Consider the following 18,890-nt stretch of genomic DNA (forward strand, 5'->3'; position numbering starts at 1 on the left):
GGCTGTAAAGACTATTTGCATCTCTCCTAATTACTAACCTCCCCATAAGGGAACCTTGTTTAAACACTTCTACTCTGAAACTGAAAGAATTAGTACACATGGATCTGTGTCTAACGATTAGTTAATCTTTTTATCTTACTTTTTAAAAGGGTGCTAAGTTCAAAAAACAAACATTACTTACAAACAAATCTAAATAGAATTCCTTTTAATTTATTTACATGAGGCCCAGAATCTTTACAATAGTCATTAAAAAGAGCAAATGCAATGGTGGTAATTGTTTCTTCAACTTTGACTATTATGAAGTACAAGCCACAGGGTATTTTTGGGACCCAGAAACATATGAGAGCATTTATAAAGCTGACTAGCTGGGCGTGGTAGCACACACCTTTAATCCCAGCACTAGGGAGGCAGAGGTAGGAGGATCGCCATGAGTTCAAGGCCACCCTGAGACTCCATAGTGAATTCCAGGTCAGCCTGAGCCAGAGTGAGACCCTACCTTGAAAGAAAAAAATGACTAAAATGTGTATAGATTTGTAACTTATTTCCCTCTCCAGATCTGAAGGCGGATGCATTTTATTTTATTTTATTTATTTTTGAATTTTCGAGGTAGGGTCTCACTCTAGCCCAGGCTGAATTGGAATTCACTATGGAGTCTCAGGGTGGCCTTGAACTCACAGTGATCTTCCTACCTCTGTCTCCCAAGTGCTGGGATTAAAGGTGTGTGCCACCATGCCCAGCAAGGTTGAGCTTTTTTTTTTTGATAAAGTGTCAGAAAACCAGTATTGAGCATTATTTCATTATGCTTTTTCCTATATGAATCTGAGTACACTAAAGAATCCAACACACATGAGTACCTATTCTAGGAAATATAAACATGAAGGAATTAAGAGATTAGTGTGCTAAGTAACTGGGTTAGATTAGAAAAAACATCCTTAAACCTAGCAATTTGTCATAAACTGATTAAATTCCATTAATCTTTTTTGTTGTTGTAGGTCTTTTTTTTAAAATTTATTTATTTGAGAGCGACAGACACAGACAGAAAGACAGATAGAGGGAGAGAGAGAAAGGGAGAATGGGCGCACCAGGGCTTCCAGCCTCTGTAAACGAACTCCAGACGCGTGCGCCCCTTTGTGCATCTGGCTAACGTGGGACCTGGGGAACTGAGCCTTGAACCGGGGTCCTTAGGCTTCACAGGCAAGCGCTTAACCGCTAAGCCATCTCTCCAGCCCTGTTGTAGGTCTTTTGAGACAGGGACTGCCAGACTACTCAAGGATATTTAGAAAACAATCTGAATTTTTACAGTATATTCCTTATGTGTGTCTATAACAAAAGCAGAGGAGAAGCGTCTAGTTGAATCTGGCCTCTGTAGTAGCTTCTATCAACTTTTTCATATGTTGAATTATAATTACTTCCTAACAGGGTCTTAACTCACCGCCAATGCAGATGAATAAAAGCTGAAGATATTCTGCCGAAATTCTTTCAGGGCTTTTTTAAATACAACATCCACTAGCGTAATCTTTTTGCTGTCCTCGTTATCTAGGTCATTCATCTAAGGACCACAGAAAGAGTCACTGTACACAATTGAGTCATTAAAAAGAGCAATTGCAATGGTGGTATTGTTTCTTCAACTTTGACTATTATAAAGTACAAGCCATAGGGTATTTTTGGGACCCAGATATATATGAAAATGACAATAAAATGCAAGTATTTGTAACATTTAAAACTTTAAATCCTGTCTATACAATCTAATGTACATCCATCCTATCACTTAAGCTTTTTGATACTGAACCTGCCATCTAGGTTACTAAAGAATATTTCACCATATTTCTAAAAGGGCATGTCCTATTATACAAAAGTACTATATAACCAAATCTGTTCAAAGGCTTAACTTAGCAACACATACCTTCTTCAGAAGAAATTCATCCATGCTTTTTAAATCACTGGCACTTGCTATGATTTGGACAGAGTCATTTTGCCAGTGCACAGAATCCATGGCCACACTGCTGATCTTTACTCCTCGCTTCCGCTTTGCCTTTGGAGAAGGCTCCTTATTTTCTTTGAACTCCTTCCGGCAACTACCAGGCAGTTCTGGGCTCAAAGGAGGTGTTGGGTGATACTGAGTTAACTCTACAATTCAAAATAGGATACCAAAAAAGTGTATTAGGTTAAAAAAAAAAAAAAAACTGATCCTCTCCATTTACATTTTTGGTTTTGGTCTTGGTTTTTGATATTTTTTTTTTTTTTGAGGTAGGGTTCTGCTATAGCCCAGGCTTGACCTAGAACTCACTCTGTAGTTCTAGGCTGGCCTCAAATGCAAGGTAATCCTCCTACCTCTGCTTTCTGAGTGCTAGAATTAAAGGTTTGCACCACCATGCCTAGCACCATTTATATTTTTCAAGTTTCTTTAGAATAAGTCACTGAAGGAACTATATGCAAATATAGGTAAAGCAAAGTAGCACTGATGCTTGCAAATAAAGGAGGTAGGAAATAAATCCATAGTGTACAAATGACCAGAAAGTGTATTTTAAAATCACCACTTAAAAAAATATGTTTTAAAAAAATATGTTTTATTTATTTAGGCTGGAGGAATGGCCAGCAGTTAAGGCGTTATCCTGCAAAGCCAAAGGACCCAGGTTCAATTCTCCAGGAGCCATGTAAGCCAGATGCACAAGGTGACACATGTGTCTGGAGTTCATCTGCAGTGGCTGGAGGCCTTGGTGCACCCATTCTCTCTCTATCTCTCTTTCTCTTTGTCTGTCTCTAATAAATGACTAAAAATAAATTATAAAAAATATATGTTTACTTTATTTATTTGAGAGAGAGAAAGAGGCAGAGGGGAGGGAGGAAGAGAATTTGCACCTCAGGGCCTCCAGCCACTGCAAATAAACTCCAGATGCATGTGCCTCCTTGTGCATCTGGCTTACGTGGATCCTGGAGATTCGAACCAGGATCCTTTGGCTTTGCAAGCAAATACCTTAACTGCTAAGCCATCTCTCTAGCCCCCAAAGTCACCATTTTCATGGGAAAAAAAAAACACATTATCATACCTCCCACGAATCTGATATTGAAAAAAAATGAATAAAAATGGCTTATAGGATGTGATCCCAAAGACCTTAGTCCCAAAGAAAAGGTGTAATACTATACAGCCACACTAGAATATTAAATACTGTTAATCCAGTTGAAACTTTGCTATAGCTGTTTAAAAGCACATCTACTTATAAGTTCAACAAACCAGTAGTGTCTGATAATTACAATTTCACTATGATCTAAACTATGAACACTTAAATGATAATAGGAAGTGACAGCTGACAACCAGGTAGGGAATCAGGTGACTCACTTGGCTTGTCTTTGCTCGACTATCTTTAATATTGATATTTTTTGGTATGAACCCTATTACTAAAAATAGATGATCTGTTTAGCATTGAAAACAAAGGCTACCATAATAAAGTTTTAACCAAATGTAAAGAAAAAGGCACAACCTTAACTTTTATAAAGGTGTCTTTATAAAGGAAATACACAATGAAGTCTGCTTATAATGTATATACTGACAACCCTTATAGTCCCTTCTTAGAATCAGTAGTGAAGAAATCATAGAAAATGATAATTTTCAGAATGATTATTGTTAAGACATTAAGAAACTGAACACTGAGGGCTGTGCATGGTGACACACACCTTTAATTCCAGCACTCAAGAGGCAGAGGTAGGAGGATCACTGTAAGTCTGAGGCCAGTCTAGGGTCACAGAGTGAATTCCAGATTAGCCTGGGCTAGAGTGACACCCTGCCAAAGAGAAAAGGAAAGGGGGAGGGGGAGGGAAAAGGGAAGAAAAGAAAGAGCCGGGCGTGGTGGCGCACGCCTGTAATCCCAGCACTCAAGAGGCAGAGGTAGGAGGATCGCCATGAATTCCATAATGAATTCCAGGTCAGCCCAGGCCTGGGCCAGAGTGAGACCCTACCTCGAAAAGCCAAACAAACAGAAAAAGAGAGAGATACAGAAAAAGAAATACACCAAACACTTCAGTAATGCAATAGAGGGAGTTCAAAGTTTTTCAACCAGAATTTTGTAGCACTCATTTAATTTATTACTGGTTTCACCCCTATCAGTCAGCTGATAGGAACAAAGCCACAAGATAGGAAATGAGGGGTCTAACTACATCTCTACCATTCTTGCAAGTGCTGACCACTGCTTGCTTTCACAGTAGTCTTGATGATCTTTCCTCTTTGTACAATTATTTTATCCTACATGTGAGAAGGCTTTATTAACTTACATACATATGTGTAGTGTATGCAATGTGTGTATACACTTGCACACAACATGTGTGCACCTGTGCATAGGTTAGAGAAGAATGTTAGGAGCCCTCTTCTTTTTTGTTCATCTGTCTTTTTTCCTTAAGACAGTCTCTCACTGAACCCAAAGATGCCAGTTTGGTCAGGCTAACCAGAGAGTCCTGCTCCCCACAAGATGGGGTGGCCATGCCCAGCTGTTTATATTAGTGCTGGGGAACTGCACTTAGGGTGAATCAGGCTTATGTAGCAAGCACTCTTAACTGGTCTAACCCATCTCCCCAGCCCCTGTCTATTTATAACCAGGTCTATTCTACCTTCCTTAAAAGTGGATGTGGGGAAAGAGGAAGCCTATTCACCACTGTGGGAGTACAAACTAGTACAGCCATTATGGAAATCAGTATGGAAGTTTCTCAAAAAATTAGAATAGAGCTTCCATACAATCCAGATATACTACTCCTGGGCATATACCTTAAGGACTCTACACTCTACTGCACAGATACTTATACATCTGTGTATATTGCTGTTCTAGTTCCAATAGCTAAGAAATGGAATAATCTAGATGCCTACTGACAGGTTTGGTACATAAACACAATAGATTTTTACTTAGCAGTACAAAAAATGAAATTTTCAGAAAAATGAATGGGAAGAACTGTATTAAGCAAAGTGACCCAAACTTAGACCAAAACTGAGCAGGGCATGGTGGCATACACCTTCACTCCCAGCACTCAGGAGACAGAGGTAGGAGGATCACCGTGAGTTGGAGGCCAGCCTGAGTCTCCATAGTGAATTCCAGGTCAGCTTGGACTAGAGTGAAACCCTACCTAGCAAAACCAAAAAATAAAAAAGCTTAAAAAGGCCAAAACTGCATGTTCTCTATGAAATAGAGATCCTAGCTTATAATATTTATATGTGTGTTTATAAAGGGGGAGAACATGGGTAAAATCCATAGAGCTAGAATGGTAACTTAGAGCAAGTATAAAGAGGCAATTAGGAAGGAGGAGAGAGAAAGGCCAAAGGACAAACAAGACATATAAACTGAAGAGGTGAGGTTACTTGGGTGGGGGAGAGGGGGAGGAAGGGAGTAAGAGAAAGGAGAGGGAAAGGGGACCAACGAAAATAAATTATATTTGAAAAGACAGAATGAATGTGATACCTAAGGCTATCTGCTAACTAAAACAAATAAAACAAAGAAGATATGGAATGAAAAAGTAATAACTTTGTTCCTAGGACCTCATTCGGTTTCAGTTAACGCTAGGACTTCACCCATACACTACGAGGTACCCATCTCTAATCTATCCACAATGAAGATAACTGCCAATTTTACACAGTAGTTAAAAGCTCTCAGGCATGCTTAAGAAAGGGCTTGGGGTTATCTTGTAATACCAGGATTACTGGAATCCTTAAAGAGTGAGTAATGATAACTGCTGGGTACTTTCAAATGTGTTGTGTCCTGAAAACTGAAAGAATAGCTACATTATGAAGTACTAGGCATCTGCTAAGCAATAACACAGTAGGTCTCCAACATACGGAGCAGTAGTGAAGAATATGGACTCTGAGCCAGACATAATGACTCATACCTGTAACCCCAGCACTTGCCATGAATTCAAGGCCACCATGGACTACAGTATGAGACACTGTCTTGAAAAACTTAAAAAAATAAATAAATGTGGACTCTGAAGCATAACTGGCTGGAATGAAACCCAAATTTCAGCTTTCTAATTTCTATCTATGTATAAGTAAATAACTTCTCTGTGTCTTGGTGTTCTCATTTATAAATTGGGAGTAATAATCACAGCAACCCAGAAAACCTGTTCTACTAAGTTAATATAGGGAACATGCCTAGTACAGTGCCTTTCACTTAGTAAGCACTGAGATAAGTATGAATTGCTCTTATGAATTACTGTGCATACTTGTTAAATAAATGAAAGATGGCTAAATCTTAGCACTTTAAAAAATAAAAGTTAGAAAAGGAGACATAAAGGGAAGAGAAAGGAAGGGAGAAGGGTACTTAATAGGTTGATATTGTATATATGTAAGTACAATGATTGAGATGGGGAGGTAATATGATGGAGAATGGAATTTCAAAGGGGAAAGTGTCAGAGGGGAGGGAGGGAATTACCATGGGATTTTTTTTTAAATCATGGAAAATGTTAATAAAAATTTAATAATTTTTTTAAAAGCACAGGAAAAAAATTACTCCTTGAAAAAATAAAATAAAATAAAATAAAATAAAATAAAATAAAATAGAATAAAAGTTAGCCTAAGATCCACAATCATTCTTGAGGTGGTTGTTATTTCATTGCTCCAAGCTACATATTCTTAGAGCTTCTAATGCAGGTAAAATGTGGCTCTGTTTATTAACTAATGAGGTATTTATAATCCTAGTCCTATCTCATCAGGAGATCTGTCCAACAAGTACGTCACTATGAAAAGGAAAAGGACAGCAAACTTTCGGTAAACAAAAATGATAAGGACAGCTTCACCCTTAGCCCACATTTACCATCTGGAAACTGGTGAGCAGGAATCACATCTGAGCCAGTGAGGACCAAGGAAGCCTCTGACTGGATGGCAGGTTTGACTCTTGCAGTCTTCTCTCCTTGTTTCCCCTTGGCCCAGAATCTCATCTTAGCTCTCTGAGGTCTGTTTTCAAAATAAAATAAAGATAAAAATGAAGCTACTATGTTCCAGTGATATTTGTGTATACCTTTAAGCTGTATATACTTTACACACTTGTCATATATAGCATCCAACCTTTATATTTAAATTTAATAATATTTAACCTTCACTTTCATGCTTAGATCTCACATGGAAGGTAGTTTCTGCACCATCTTTTAATATTGGTAATGGGGATCAAAACACTTTAAACACAAGCTGGACAAGCACTCTACCAGTGAGCCTCCCTCCACAACTCCTTATCTTGAATATAAAATATCTAACTATGACAAATTAAAGAATTCCTGAAAATAAAAGTGGCACAAAACAGAAGAACTAAGATTCCAGCTCATGGGAATTCCCAAATTGTTATCTTGTCATTGTCATCTCACATTCAGCTTAGATTTAGCACACAGACAATGTTGCAATAAAGAAAGGACTTGTAAAGACTTTATCCAACATATCTCATATTTAAAATCATTGAAATCATATTGTAAAAACTGTAATCTTTCCACTCACTGCTACCTAATAAAACTCTTAATATCACTATTTTATACTGTGTTTATCTATTATATTTATAATTATAATTAACAAAAGCCATTACTTACTTAACTCTTCCCTTGTTGTAGGCATAGTCCTGAGGGTTTACATAGTTTTACTTTAATTATAAGTTTATACTTCAGACTGAGCATGAATCAATTAAAAAAAAAAGAGTCCTAGTTGCCTTCAAATATAAAACTTTTGAGAGGTATGCTGACATGATATCAGAGATGAAACACTGCATCTGACCTTAAGTGAGGAGGTAGTATCAAAACAGCCACACAAAAGTTTTGCATAAATCACCTACAGGCTATGTGTGCAAGGTGTACGTGAAATATTACTGAATCATACACTTATAGATCTGTATCCTATCCTCTAAATATGAGGTTATGCATATGCAAATTCCCATTAAATCCAAAAATCTCAAAAATACTTCTGGCCTAGATAATCTGTATATGAGGTGGCCATACTATAAATATTTTAGATATAAAAAACATTTTACATACGGAAAACTGTAGACCTGAACACCCAGCAACATGTTCAAGGTGACCCAGTCAGTGAAAATCATACCACACCTACTATATGTATATATTTTATTTATATAGTTATTTAATGTAGTAATAGGGATTGAATGTAGGGCCTTGTATATGCTAGGCAAGGACTCCAGCACTGAGCTACAACCTCAACACTGTTTTGTTTTTGTTTTACAGTTTACACAAAGGCAATTTATTAACAGAAGATAATTTGAGAAGCCCTGTTCACAGACAGCAAGCAACCACGGTGATCCCCCCCGCCGTCCTGTGGGTGCTGTCTGAGGGCATGGGGGTGACATTTTCAATCTGCCCGATCTTCATCCCTGAATGAGCAAGAGCTCTGAGAGCTAACTGGGCACCAGGTTCAGGGGTCTTAGTCCTATTTCCTCCTGTGGCCCTGAATTTGACGTGTAGGGCAGTGAGCCCAGCTCCTTGCGCCTCTGAGCCACATTCTGGGCAGCTCGCATGGCAGCACACGGGGAGGGTTCATCTCGGTCAGTTTTCACCTTCACTCCACCAGTCGCCCCGCAGATGGTCTCCTTGCCAGAAAGACCAGTGACGTGGATGAAGGTGTCACTGAAGGATGCAAAGATGCACAGGCACCAAAGACATTTTCTCCTTCAGCCACCTGCGGTCTGAGCCTGATGACCTGTTCTCCCTTCTTTACCTTCCCCTTGCAAGGTGCCATTTCTGAGCGTCTTCTTCAGATTCCACCACTGGAAAGCTGTTTTGTTTCTTCACTTTTATTTTGAGAAAACATTTGATAAGTTTCCCAAGCTGGCCTTAAATTCACCCTGTACCCCAGGCAGGCTTTGAACATTTGTGATTATCTGACCTCAGCCTTCCCAGTAGCTGAGATTACAAGACATGTGCCTCCATGCCCAGCCACCTAATATATTGTATTATTTCTTCATAGTGCTTACATACTTTCTTTTATCACATAAATCAAGGCAAGTGTCTTGAGATACTAACCACTCATATAGTACTAACCACTTAGTATGTATTCCTACTTTGTCCTAGAAGCCTTATTTGCATATTCATTTCTGAGTGAACGTCCAGAGGAAATTTTAAGAACATTTCCTACATGACAGGTATGATAGTATTCTTTTTTCTTTGGTTTTCCAAAGCAGGGTCTCATTCTGGCCCAGGTTGACCTGGAATTCACTCTATGGTCTCAGGGTGACCTCAAATTCATGGATCCTCCAACCTCTGACTCTTAAGTGCTGGGATTAAAGGTGTGTGCCACCACGCCTGGCCATGATGGCATTCTTACTTTTCACAAGTAGTTACCTGTAATTTACACATGAATAAACTGGGGCTTGGGTGGCCAATCTACTTGGTTTTGTGCCCATAATCTCTTACTCTTTTTTAACACACAATTATATAACCATATCTTGTTAAGACAAGTGGCTCTACAAGGCTGATTACAAATGACAACATCCTTCTACTCCCAACCACATTTTCTGCTCTTTCAAAACAACGCTTCTGAATTGATATGTTTCCTCTATTTAGCATGCTAATGGTGCTATCACACCATGTTTACATACTGAAATGAGTATGTCCCACTACTGTTTTTCTACCATGAATACTGATAGGTAACTCAACACTTGGCATTAACATTTATATTCAATATGTACTCTGTAAATAACATTCATAGTTGAAGTATGTAGTTCCTTACATGACTTACTTTACTCAAAATTTTTATTTATTTGCACGTTTGTTGGAGGGCATTCTAGGGTCTAGGGTCTCTTGCTGCTGCAAATGGTACATACACCACTTTTATGTCCAACTTTGCTTGGGTGCAGGAGAATTGAACCCACACTGCAAGGCTTTTTGCAAGCAAGCATCTTAAGCATCTTTAACCACAGGAGCCATCTCCCTAGTCTGACCCATTTTATTCTAGAATGCTTTTTAGTTTGTTTATAAAAATTGCTTGTTTTATATTTGCTCACTTCCTTATATATAATTTATACAATTCACTTGCAAGTATTTCACCATTTCAGTATAAATATATCAGTTCCATCTTCTTAGGTCCCTCAGAGTGTTCTAACCTATCCCGATTTAGAATGGTTTTCTTCATTTCTTGCTGTGTAGATGTTATTTTAAAAGTTATTTTCATCATCATTATGCCCATTCCTTGTCTCTTGTTTTTTAGGTATAGGTCTTTTTATATATATTATGCTGTTGAGTACTCAGGGGGTTCTTCAAAAATATAAAATTTAGTTGAATTACTTTGTTTTTTCAGATAGTCTTGCTATCTCAGGCTGGCTTCAAACTTACAGTCTCCACCCTCTCCCAAAACTGCAATTACAGGCATGCACCTCCATACCCAGCCTGAATTACTTTAGCAATAATTTGGGCCTTAACATTTTTTCCCTCTCATCAGGTCATGGGTCTAAACTGACACTGTAATTTTCTCGTCTTACCCATCTCTTTCTTTTTGCTCAACTTTTTAAGATATGTTCCTCACTCTTCTTCCAACCCTTCATATTATTCTCTTATACTGACACATTTTAATTTTCAAAAACTCTTTTTATGGGGCTAGGGAGATGGCTCAGGAACAGTGCTTGCAGAGCAAGCATAAACCCCAGACTTCAGATTCCTGGCACCTGCATAAATGCCAGGTAGGCACAGAAGCCCACCTGTAGTGCCCGTGCTCAACAGGAAGACAGGGGCTCTTACCTAGACTAGCAAAATCTGCAAACTCTGGACTTCAACAAGAAAGCCAGCCTGAGTCAACATGTGGAGAGCAAGGGAGAAAGACACTCAATGTCAAGCTCTGGCTTGTGCTTGCATGTGCTAACACATCCACACTAACATGTACCTGCACACATGCACCCACAGTGAACAAGCAGACAACATACCATGCACAGCGCGCCTTCACATGCACACTCAAAAACCCTCTTTTCATTATTAATGTTTCTCTGTTGGTTTCAAGGATGAAACTATTGTGTAAAAGTTCCATTGATAGTTGTGTTTGTCTATCTTGAATTTTCTCTCCTTTGTATAGTTATTTCCTCCTTGTTATATATTTATCTATTAGTTTTGTTTTCATCAATATAAGGTCTTTCATCTAAAGTATGGTCATCACTGGTATTTAATTATGATTAAAAGTAGGGTTTTAAATATTTTACTTTTATTTGAGGAAGAAAAAGAGGAACAGAGAGAGAATGGGCATGCCAGGGCCTCCAGCCACTGCAAAGGAACTCCAGAAGCATGTACCCCCTGGTACATCTGGCATACATGGGTACTAGGGAACCCATGGTCCTTAGGCTTCACAGGCAAGGCCTTAACTGGTAGGCCATCTATCCAGCACAAAAGCAGGGTTTTTAAATATTGCTTGGGAATGCTTTGGTGCATTAGTGAGACTTCTACTGTGGTCTTCATTTTAGGGTTACCTGGCTGGCCAATTTTTCATGGAAAAGCACCTGATATCAACTATTTTCAGGTCTTTCATTAAAGGCTGGGAAAAAAATTCCCATGAAGTTCTTGGGCCATCTGCTCAAAAAGAATGGGAAATGTAAAATGAAAAGAAGCTAAAGGATTTAAATATTCAATGTGAAAAAAATATCATTCGGTGCCAGAGGCCTTCAAAGTATCTGGAAAATTTGAAATCCAGAAATAATCACTTTTATCCTTTTTAGAGAGTAAGTTTCTTGCTTTACAGTTAAGAATTGGGGGAGGGGAGGGGAAGGAAGAAAGGGAGATGGCTCAGTGGATAACATGCTTGCACGTAAATATGAGTGCCTGAGTCCAGATCTCCAGAACCCATGTGGAGCTGGATGCTCCAGCACATGTCTGTGATCCCAGGGCCTACAGTGAGATGGCAGAGGGTAAGAGATCACCAAGAAGTTCCCAGGACAGTTAGCCTCATGAAGACAGTGGTGAGCAATGTGAGAACCAGCTTCAAACAAGGCAGAGGATGAGTACTGACACCTGAAGTTGTCCTCTGATCTCCACATATAACACACACACGCACGCACGCACGCACACTCGGGCACGTGCACGCGGAAGAAAAAGGAAAAAGTGAGGAGGACCGTTGCACTATATGCATCTTTCTCACCTTTACTTGGTTTAGGATTCAGCTTTATCTACTATTAACACATTTAGAAAAAAAAATTTACAATTCTAGTTTTGTCTGTTTTGTTTTGTCATTTGTAGGTTTGGTAATATCAGCAATTTTGAGGGAGGAAGTGGAAATTAAATGTATGTATTTCTACGTGATTTTCTTTATAGTATGTTATATTTTGCTTCTCAACTTATTTTGTTTGCTTTTGTTTCCCGAGGTAGGGTCTCACTCTAGTCCAGGCTGACCTGGAATTCACTATGTAGCCTCAGGGTGGCCTTGAACTCATGGTGAACCTCCTACCTGTGCCTCCTGAGTGTGCACCATCATGCCCAGCCTTGTTTCTCAATTTTTGATTTTGAATATAATATGCTTATAATTTGTGCACCTTGGAAATGTCTCTAAGATCTATGAAAAGGTAGTCTACAACAGGGGTAAGAACCAAACAGAGTAAAAATTCCGTGAAATCTTCATTAAGGTCCAAATACTTATATAACAAGAGCAAAAAGATATTTACTTGAAAAATTTTAAGTTCTACAAATCTCTTAAGACAATTATTTCCTGATAGTCTTTTCCTAAGGCCCATCACTCAGAATAGGATCCAAGTCTAAATCTAGAATATATGTTCATCTCATCTTGTCAAATCTCTTGTTTAACAATTAAGTATCTTAAGTCACATAATGACAGAAAATCCAAATCATACTGCTAAACACACAGATAATGTAATTCAAAACCTCAGGACTTTTTTCAATAAAATTATTTCAGGTAACTATCCCATTAGTTCTGTGCATGCTTCCTACCTTAAATCTGAATCTGCGTCCTTCTGTCTTACTGCCAACTTTGTAATCTCACCTTGAGACACAGCTTTATGAAGCTTTGCTTGCCCATCAACTGAAGAAAATCTCTGTGATGTCTGTAATAATTACATATGTGGAAGACTTTAAAATCTAGTAAACATACGATAACATTGTAATTAAAACTCATATTATAGGAGCCACCAGATCACATTGTCTAACAAATTTAGTAAAGACTCTCATGCATAAAATAAAAAGAATGGTCAAGACCATTCAAAAACACACTCAAAAGATTCAGACTCTGATGGATACAGAACACTGCATATTCTCTTTTATACTTATTGGTGCCAAAAAGTGATAATTGTTTTTATTACTATTTTTAGTACTTACTACTATGGTTTAAAAAAGCCAGAACATATAGAACAAAAGAAAAACCAAAGAATCATTAATGTTCTAAATAATAAACAATTTATGAAGTTATCCAACTGGGACCTTTCAGCTTCATCTGGCAATTAATTCTTTTCATCTGTTAAAATGTTCTCCTCTAAAGATAATTCAGTTCTAAGAATTCTTGTTACTTATTCCAATATTTTTTCAAATACTTCATTTTTTCAAATGTTTTTTAAAATATTTGAGAGACAGAAAGAGGAGCGAGGGGGAGAGAATGAGAATATGAAAATGAGTATGAGCACGCCAGGACCATCTGCCATTGTAAATTAACTAGCTCCTAATGTATGCACACCTTTGGGCATCTGGATTTTATATGGGTCCTTAGAAACTGAACCCAGGATGTCAGGCTTTGCATACAAATGCCTTTAAATGCTGAGCCATTTCTCCAGCCACTAATATTTCATTTATAAAAATACTTTTTAAATTTAAATTTTATTTATTTGAGAGGGATGGAGAGAGGGAAAGAGAAAGAATGGATATACCAGGGCCTCTAGGCACCACAAATAAACTCCAGACACACCAGTGCATCTGGCTTACGTGGGTACTGGGTCCCTTGGCTTTGCCGGCAAGCACCTTAACTTCAAAGACATCTCTCTAGACCCCAATATTTCATTTTTTTATAGTTAAAATATCCTACATTTTAATCTATTTGGCTTTGGCCATATTAATAGACACAGAAACTATTCTGAGGTATTAGACACATTTCTGCCTCTGGTCAAGATACAATATGAGGGCCTTTTATCTAAAACATAAAGAAACAGACAAAACAGTCTAAGAAATGGACAAGAAACAAAGGAAGTAAGTCCCCGATAGTGCCTGAGGTTACTTAACAAAGTATCTGAGCTGTGTGATACAAAGATGGGGAATCCAAGTGAAACTTGGTAGACTCTGTTTACTGAACATACGAAGCTTGTCTCTGTGAGAGACTCCATCTCTAGGAAATAAAGCAAAAAAGCAATAGTAGAGAATACCTGATGTTCTGGTCTGACCTCCATATGTCTATGCACAGGGTGCACACATCTGTACATATGTGCGCACACACACACATCACATACACACAATTATGCACACCAAAAATAACTTAAAAATTAAAAATGAAGAGGGACTGGGTAAGATGGTTCAGTTGGTAACATGAGCTTGATCCCCAATACCTACATAAATGTTGGGTGTGGCAGCAATCCCCCTGCTAGAGCTGAAGATAAGGAGGGTCCCTAGCCTAACTGGTGAGCTCTAGATCAATGAGAAACCCTGTCTCAAAATAAGTGAGCAGTGTTCCTGAGGATCATCATCTATGGTTGTCCTCGGGCCACCACATGCATGCACATACATGTACAAGTGTACCTGCATACACACACACACACACACACACACACACACACAGACATACAACAAACACACATGCACACAGGAAAAACAAACAAACAAACACGCCTTTAATCCCAGTACTTGGGAGGTAGATAAGAGGATCTCCAGAAGTTCAACACCACCCCAAGACTACATAGTGAAATCCAGGAGAGCCTGAGCTTGAGTGACACCCTTCCCTGAAAAATAAATAAATAAATAAATAAAACCTATAAAGAGAAGAATTTTGCATGCCCAGTAAATATAAGGGATCATTTAATCTATGATGGTCAACCTGAAATCATATTCTGTACTTAGAATATAAAGGAGAGATATTTAGTACTTCTAAACTAAAAGATCAATTTTCTTTACAAAGAAAATTAAAATGGCAACAGACAACAAAAATGTAACATATGGGCTGAAGAGATGGCAGAGGTACATGCTTGCAAGATTTGACTCCAGTTTTGACTCCCCGGTAGCCAGGGACACAAGATGATACATGTGGATGGAGTTTGTCTGCAGTAAAAGGAGGCCCTGGCATACTTACTTACTCTCTCCTCTCAAATAAATGAAATCGTACTTAAAGCAGAATGCCAATAAAATAGAATCATCAAAACCTCAAGGACAGCAAAATAGGAATCAAAGATACCCAAGTATAAAAGCTACAGTCAGAAAGAATTCCGAAGATGCAGTGCCTACCAGTCCTTCATGAGTAATCTACTAGGGAGAAAACTGATCTACGTTAATACATCTAGCAGTAGATCTAAGGGGAACACAGTTTACCTATGTAGGATTAAAATTAAAATAAAATTAGTCTCTGATAAAGATGAAATAAAAGCCTAAAAGAAAGCAGTGGAAGACAGAGGAAGAGGAGAACAGAACGATTTCATTGATAGTTGTGCCACAAAAGCAGGTGTCAATTAATTAGGACATTATACAAAAACTGATTAAGCCAGGCATGGTGGCACATGCCTTTAATCCCAGAATTTGAGAAGCAGAGGTAGGAGGACTGCTGTGATTTCGAGGCCAGCCTGAGACTTCATAGTGAATTCCAGCCTGGGCTAGAGTGAGACTCTACCTTGAAAAATAACAACAACAACAAAAACAAACAAACAAACAAACAAAAACCCTTAACTAACCACGTTAGGTATGGCAGTGCATGCTTGTGGTCCCAGTGCTTAGGAAACTGGGCAGGAGGATAGCAATTCAGCCAGATTGAGCTACTAAGAGATAAGGCCATGATTCAAAAAAAAAAAAAAAAAAAAACACAGGGCTGCAGAGATGGCTTAAGCAGTTAAGGCACTTGCCTGCACAGCCTAAGGACACATGTTCAACTCTCCAGGTCCCACATAAGCTAGATGCAGAGTGACTCAAGTGCGCAATGCTGCACATGCGCACAAGAGGGCACACGTATCTGGAGTTTGATTTCAGTGGCTAGAGACCCTGGCATGCCAATTATTTCCCTCCCTCCCCCTCATAAAAAAGTCTGTCTGGGGATGGAGGAATGGCTTAGTGGTTAAGGCATTTGCCTGTAAAGCCAAAAGACCCAGGTTCGATTCCCCAGGACACACCTTAGCCAGATGTACAAGGGGCATAAACATCTGGAGTTCGTTTGCAGTGACTGGAGACCCTGACGCACCAATTCTCTCTCTCTCCCCCCCTCTCCCTTTCCCTTTCTCTGTCAAATAAATAATAATAATTGTGTATATATATATATATTAAAAGTCAGTCTAACTGGGCATGGTGGCACATGCCTTTAATCCCAGAACTCGGGAGGCAGAAGTAGGAAGATCACTGTGAATTCAAGGCCACCCTGAGACTACAGAGTGTATTTCAGGTCAGCCTGGGCTAGAGCGAGACCCTACTTTGAAAAACCACACACACAAAAAAGGCAATCTCCTGGGTTTGCCTCCAAAAAACCTAAATCCAAAACAAACAAAATTGAAATAAAAAACCTGACTAACCAGAGAAAAATTAAATTTAAACAAAATTTGGCTAAGGTATATTTTAGTATGTTATTTATTTATTAGAATGGGCACACCAGGGACTCTAGCCATTGCAAATGAACTCCAGATGCATGTGCCACCTTGTGCATCTAGCTTTATGTGGGTTCTGGGCAATCGAACCTAGGTCCTTTGGCTTTGCTGGAAAGCACTTTGACCGCTAAGCCATCCTTCTAGCCTTAAAGTATTTTTAAAAGTATCTTTTTGGGCTGGAGAGATGGCTTAGTGGTTAAGTGCTTGCCTGTGAAGCCTAGGACCCTGGTTCGAGGCTCGATTCCTCAGGACCCACATAAGCCAGATGCACAAGGGGGCACATGCATCTGGAGTTCGTACACAGTGGCTAGAGGCCCTGGCATGCCCATTCTCTCTCTCTCTGCCTCTTTCTCTGTCTGTCGTTCTCAAACAAATAAATACATTTAAAAAAATTTAAAAAGTATCTTTTGGGGGCACTTGCCTGCAAAGCCAAAGGACCCAGGCTGGATTCCCCAGGATCCACCTTAGCCAGGTGCACAAGGGGGCTCATGTGTCTGGAGTTCGTTTGCAGTGGCTGGAGGCCCTGGCGTGCCCATTCTCTCTCTCTCTCTTTCTCTCTAACTCTAACAAACAAATAAATTTTTTTTTAAAGTATCCTTTTTTTAAAAGTATCTTACTTTGTATGTACAAGTAAGCAGACATAGTTCAAAATCAAATGCTTACTAAATATTAAAAGAAAAATTTAAAGCAATAAATCATACAATAAAAATATAGCAAGTTTAATGTATCACATAATTATTACATAAAATAGTTACAACTGAACTTATTAGTTAAATAAATATGAATAGATTTAACTCACTTATTAAAGGAAAATAGTTTTAAGCTGATTTAAAGTAAGATACAACTATACTTTATAGAAACAAATCAATTAAGGATAGAAAAAAAGGTAGGGGGATACACAAAAGTGTACCAAATAAATAGAAGTAATAAGAAAACAGAAGCAGTAGAATTATTAAGTAGATTACAGCAAAAAAAAAAACCATTAAACATGACAAAGGACATTTTTAAATACTAAAAGCTACAATGAATGCTCAACAGAAGATTTTAGAATACCATTCTGAGCCCAAGATCAATGTGCAAAAATATGAGGAGGATAGAGAGGACAACATAGTGAATAGGGTAGAGATTATGGATGTATTTTGAGACTTTACATGCGCGTGCGTGGGCGTGCACACACACACACACACACACAACCTGTTCACATATTAGGCAACAAAGAAAATATAAATACTATCAATTATTAACACAATTGTTAATTATTATATATTATATTTCTTATATATTATATAATAATTTAATTATGTTTGTTAATTATTATTAACATATATGCTGATTACAATAAAATTAGAAGTGAGCAGAAACTGCATTTAAAGCACTTATCCAGGCTAGAGGGATGGCTTAGCACTTACAGTGCTTGCCTGCAAATCCTAAAGACCTGGGTTTGGTTCCCTAGTACTCACATAAACACATGAAGCCAGATGCACAAAGTGGCACATGTGTCTGGAGTTCATCTGCAGTGGCTACAGGCCCTGGTGTGCCCACTCTCATTCTCTTTCTCTCATAAATAAACAAAAACTTAAAAACAAAGCCGGGCGTGGTGGCGCATGCCTTTAATCCCAGCACTCGGGAGGCAGAGGTAGGAGGATCGCCATGAGTTCAAGGCCACCCTGAGACTACAGAGTTAATTCCAGGTCAGCCTGGACCAGAGTGAGACCCTACCTCGAAAAACCAAAAAAAAAAAAAAACCAAAAAAAAAAAAAAAACCAAAAAAAAAAAAACTTAAAAACACGATTCCTCTGAAATATAACTTTAAGCAAGACTTGGGTTAATAAAAGGTTAAATCAGCCAGGTGTGGTGGCACATGCCTTTGATCCCAGCACTCAGAAGGCAGAGGTAAGACAACTGCCGAGAGTTCAAGGCCATCTTGAGAATACAGAGTGAATTCCAGGTTAGCCTGGGCTAGGGTAAAACCCTACCTCGAAAAACCAAAAAATAAATAAATAAAAGATTAAGCCAAAGTTAAAGGTTTTGTAAGAAAAAGTAAAATATGTATTAGAATTTATGAGATACATCAGAAGCACTGATCAGAGAACAGTTCATTGATTTAAAAACTTATATACATAAAAATAAATGAATTAAACTCCCACTTCAAAATTCAGAAAAATGAAGGGCTAGAAAAATAGCTCAGCTGGT

The 18,890-nt window shown here is 38.4% G+C and overlaps 1 protein-coding gene and 1 pseudogene across 9 annotated transcripts in view; both read right to left on the reverse strand.

Annotated features, from left to right (window-relative positions):
* Positions 1–18,890, reverse strand: part of Myo9a (myosin IXA) — a 231,482-nt gene that overhangs the window by 45,645 nt on the left and 166,947 nt on the right. For all 9 annotated transcript variants that reach the window (XM_045160720.1, XM_045160723.1, XM_045160724.1 and 6 more), the window contains 4 exons: positions 12,877–12,989; positions 6,786–6,925; positions 1,904–2,127; positions 1,433–1,549 (listed from right to left, as the gene is read on the reverse strand). In XM_045160720.1, coding sequence (XP_045016655.1) covers positions 1,433–1,549; positions 1,904–2,127; positions 6,786–6,925; positions 12,877–12,989 — 594 coding nt within the window. The remainder of the gene's footprint in view (positions 1–1,432; positions 1,550–1,903; positions 2,128–6,785; positions 6,926–12,876; positions 12,990–18,890) is intronic.
* LOC105944637 lies at positions 8,236–8,707 on the reverse strand (annotated as a pseudogene).

The sequence above is a fragment of the Jaculus jaculus genome, chromosome 10 (genome assembly GCF_020740685.1).
Source record: "Jaculus jaculus isolate mJacJac1 chromosome 10, mJacJac1.mat.Y.cur, whole genome shotgun sequence".
Classification (NCBI taxonomy): Eukaryota; Metazoa; Chordata; class Mammalia; order Rodentia; family Dipodidae; genus Jaculus; species Jaculus jaculus.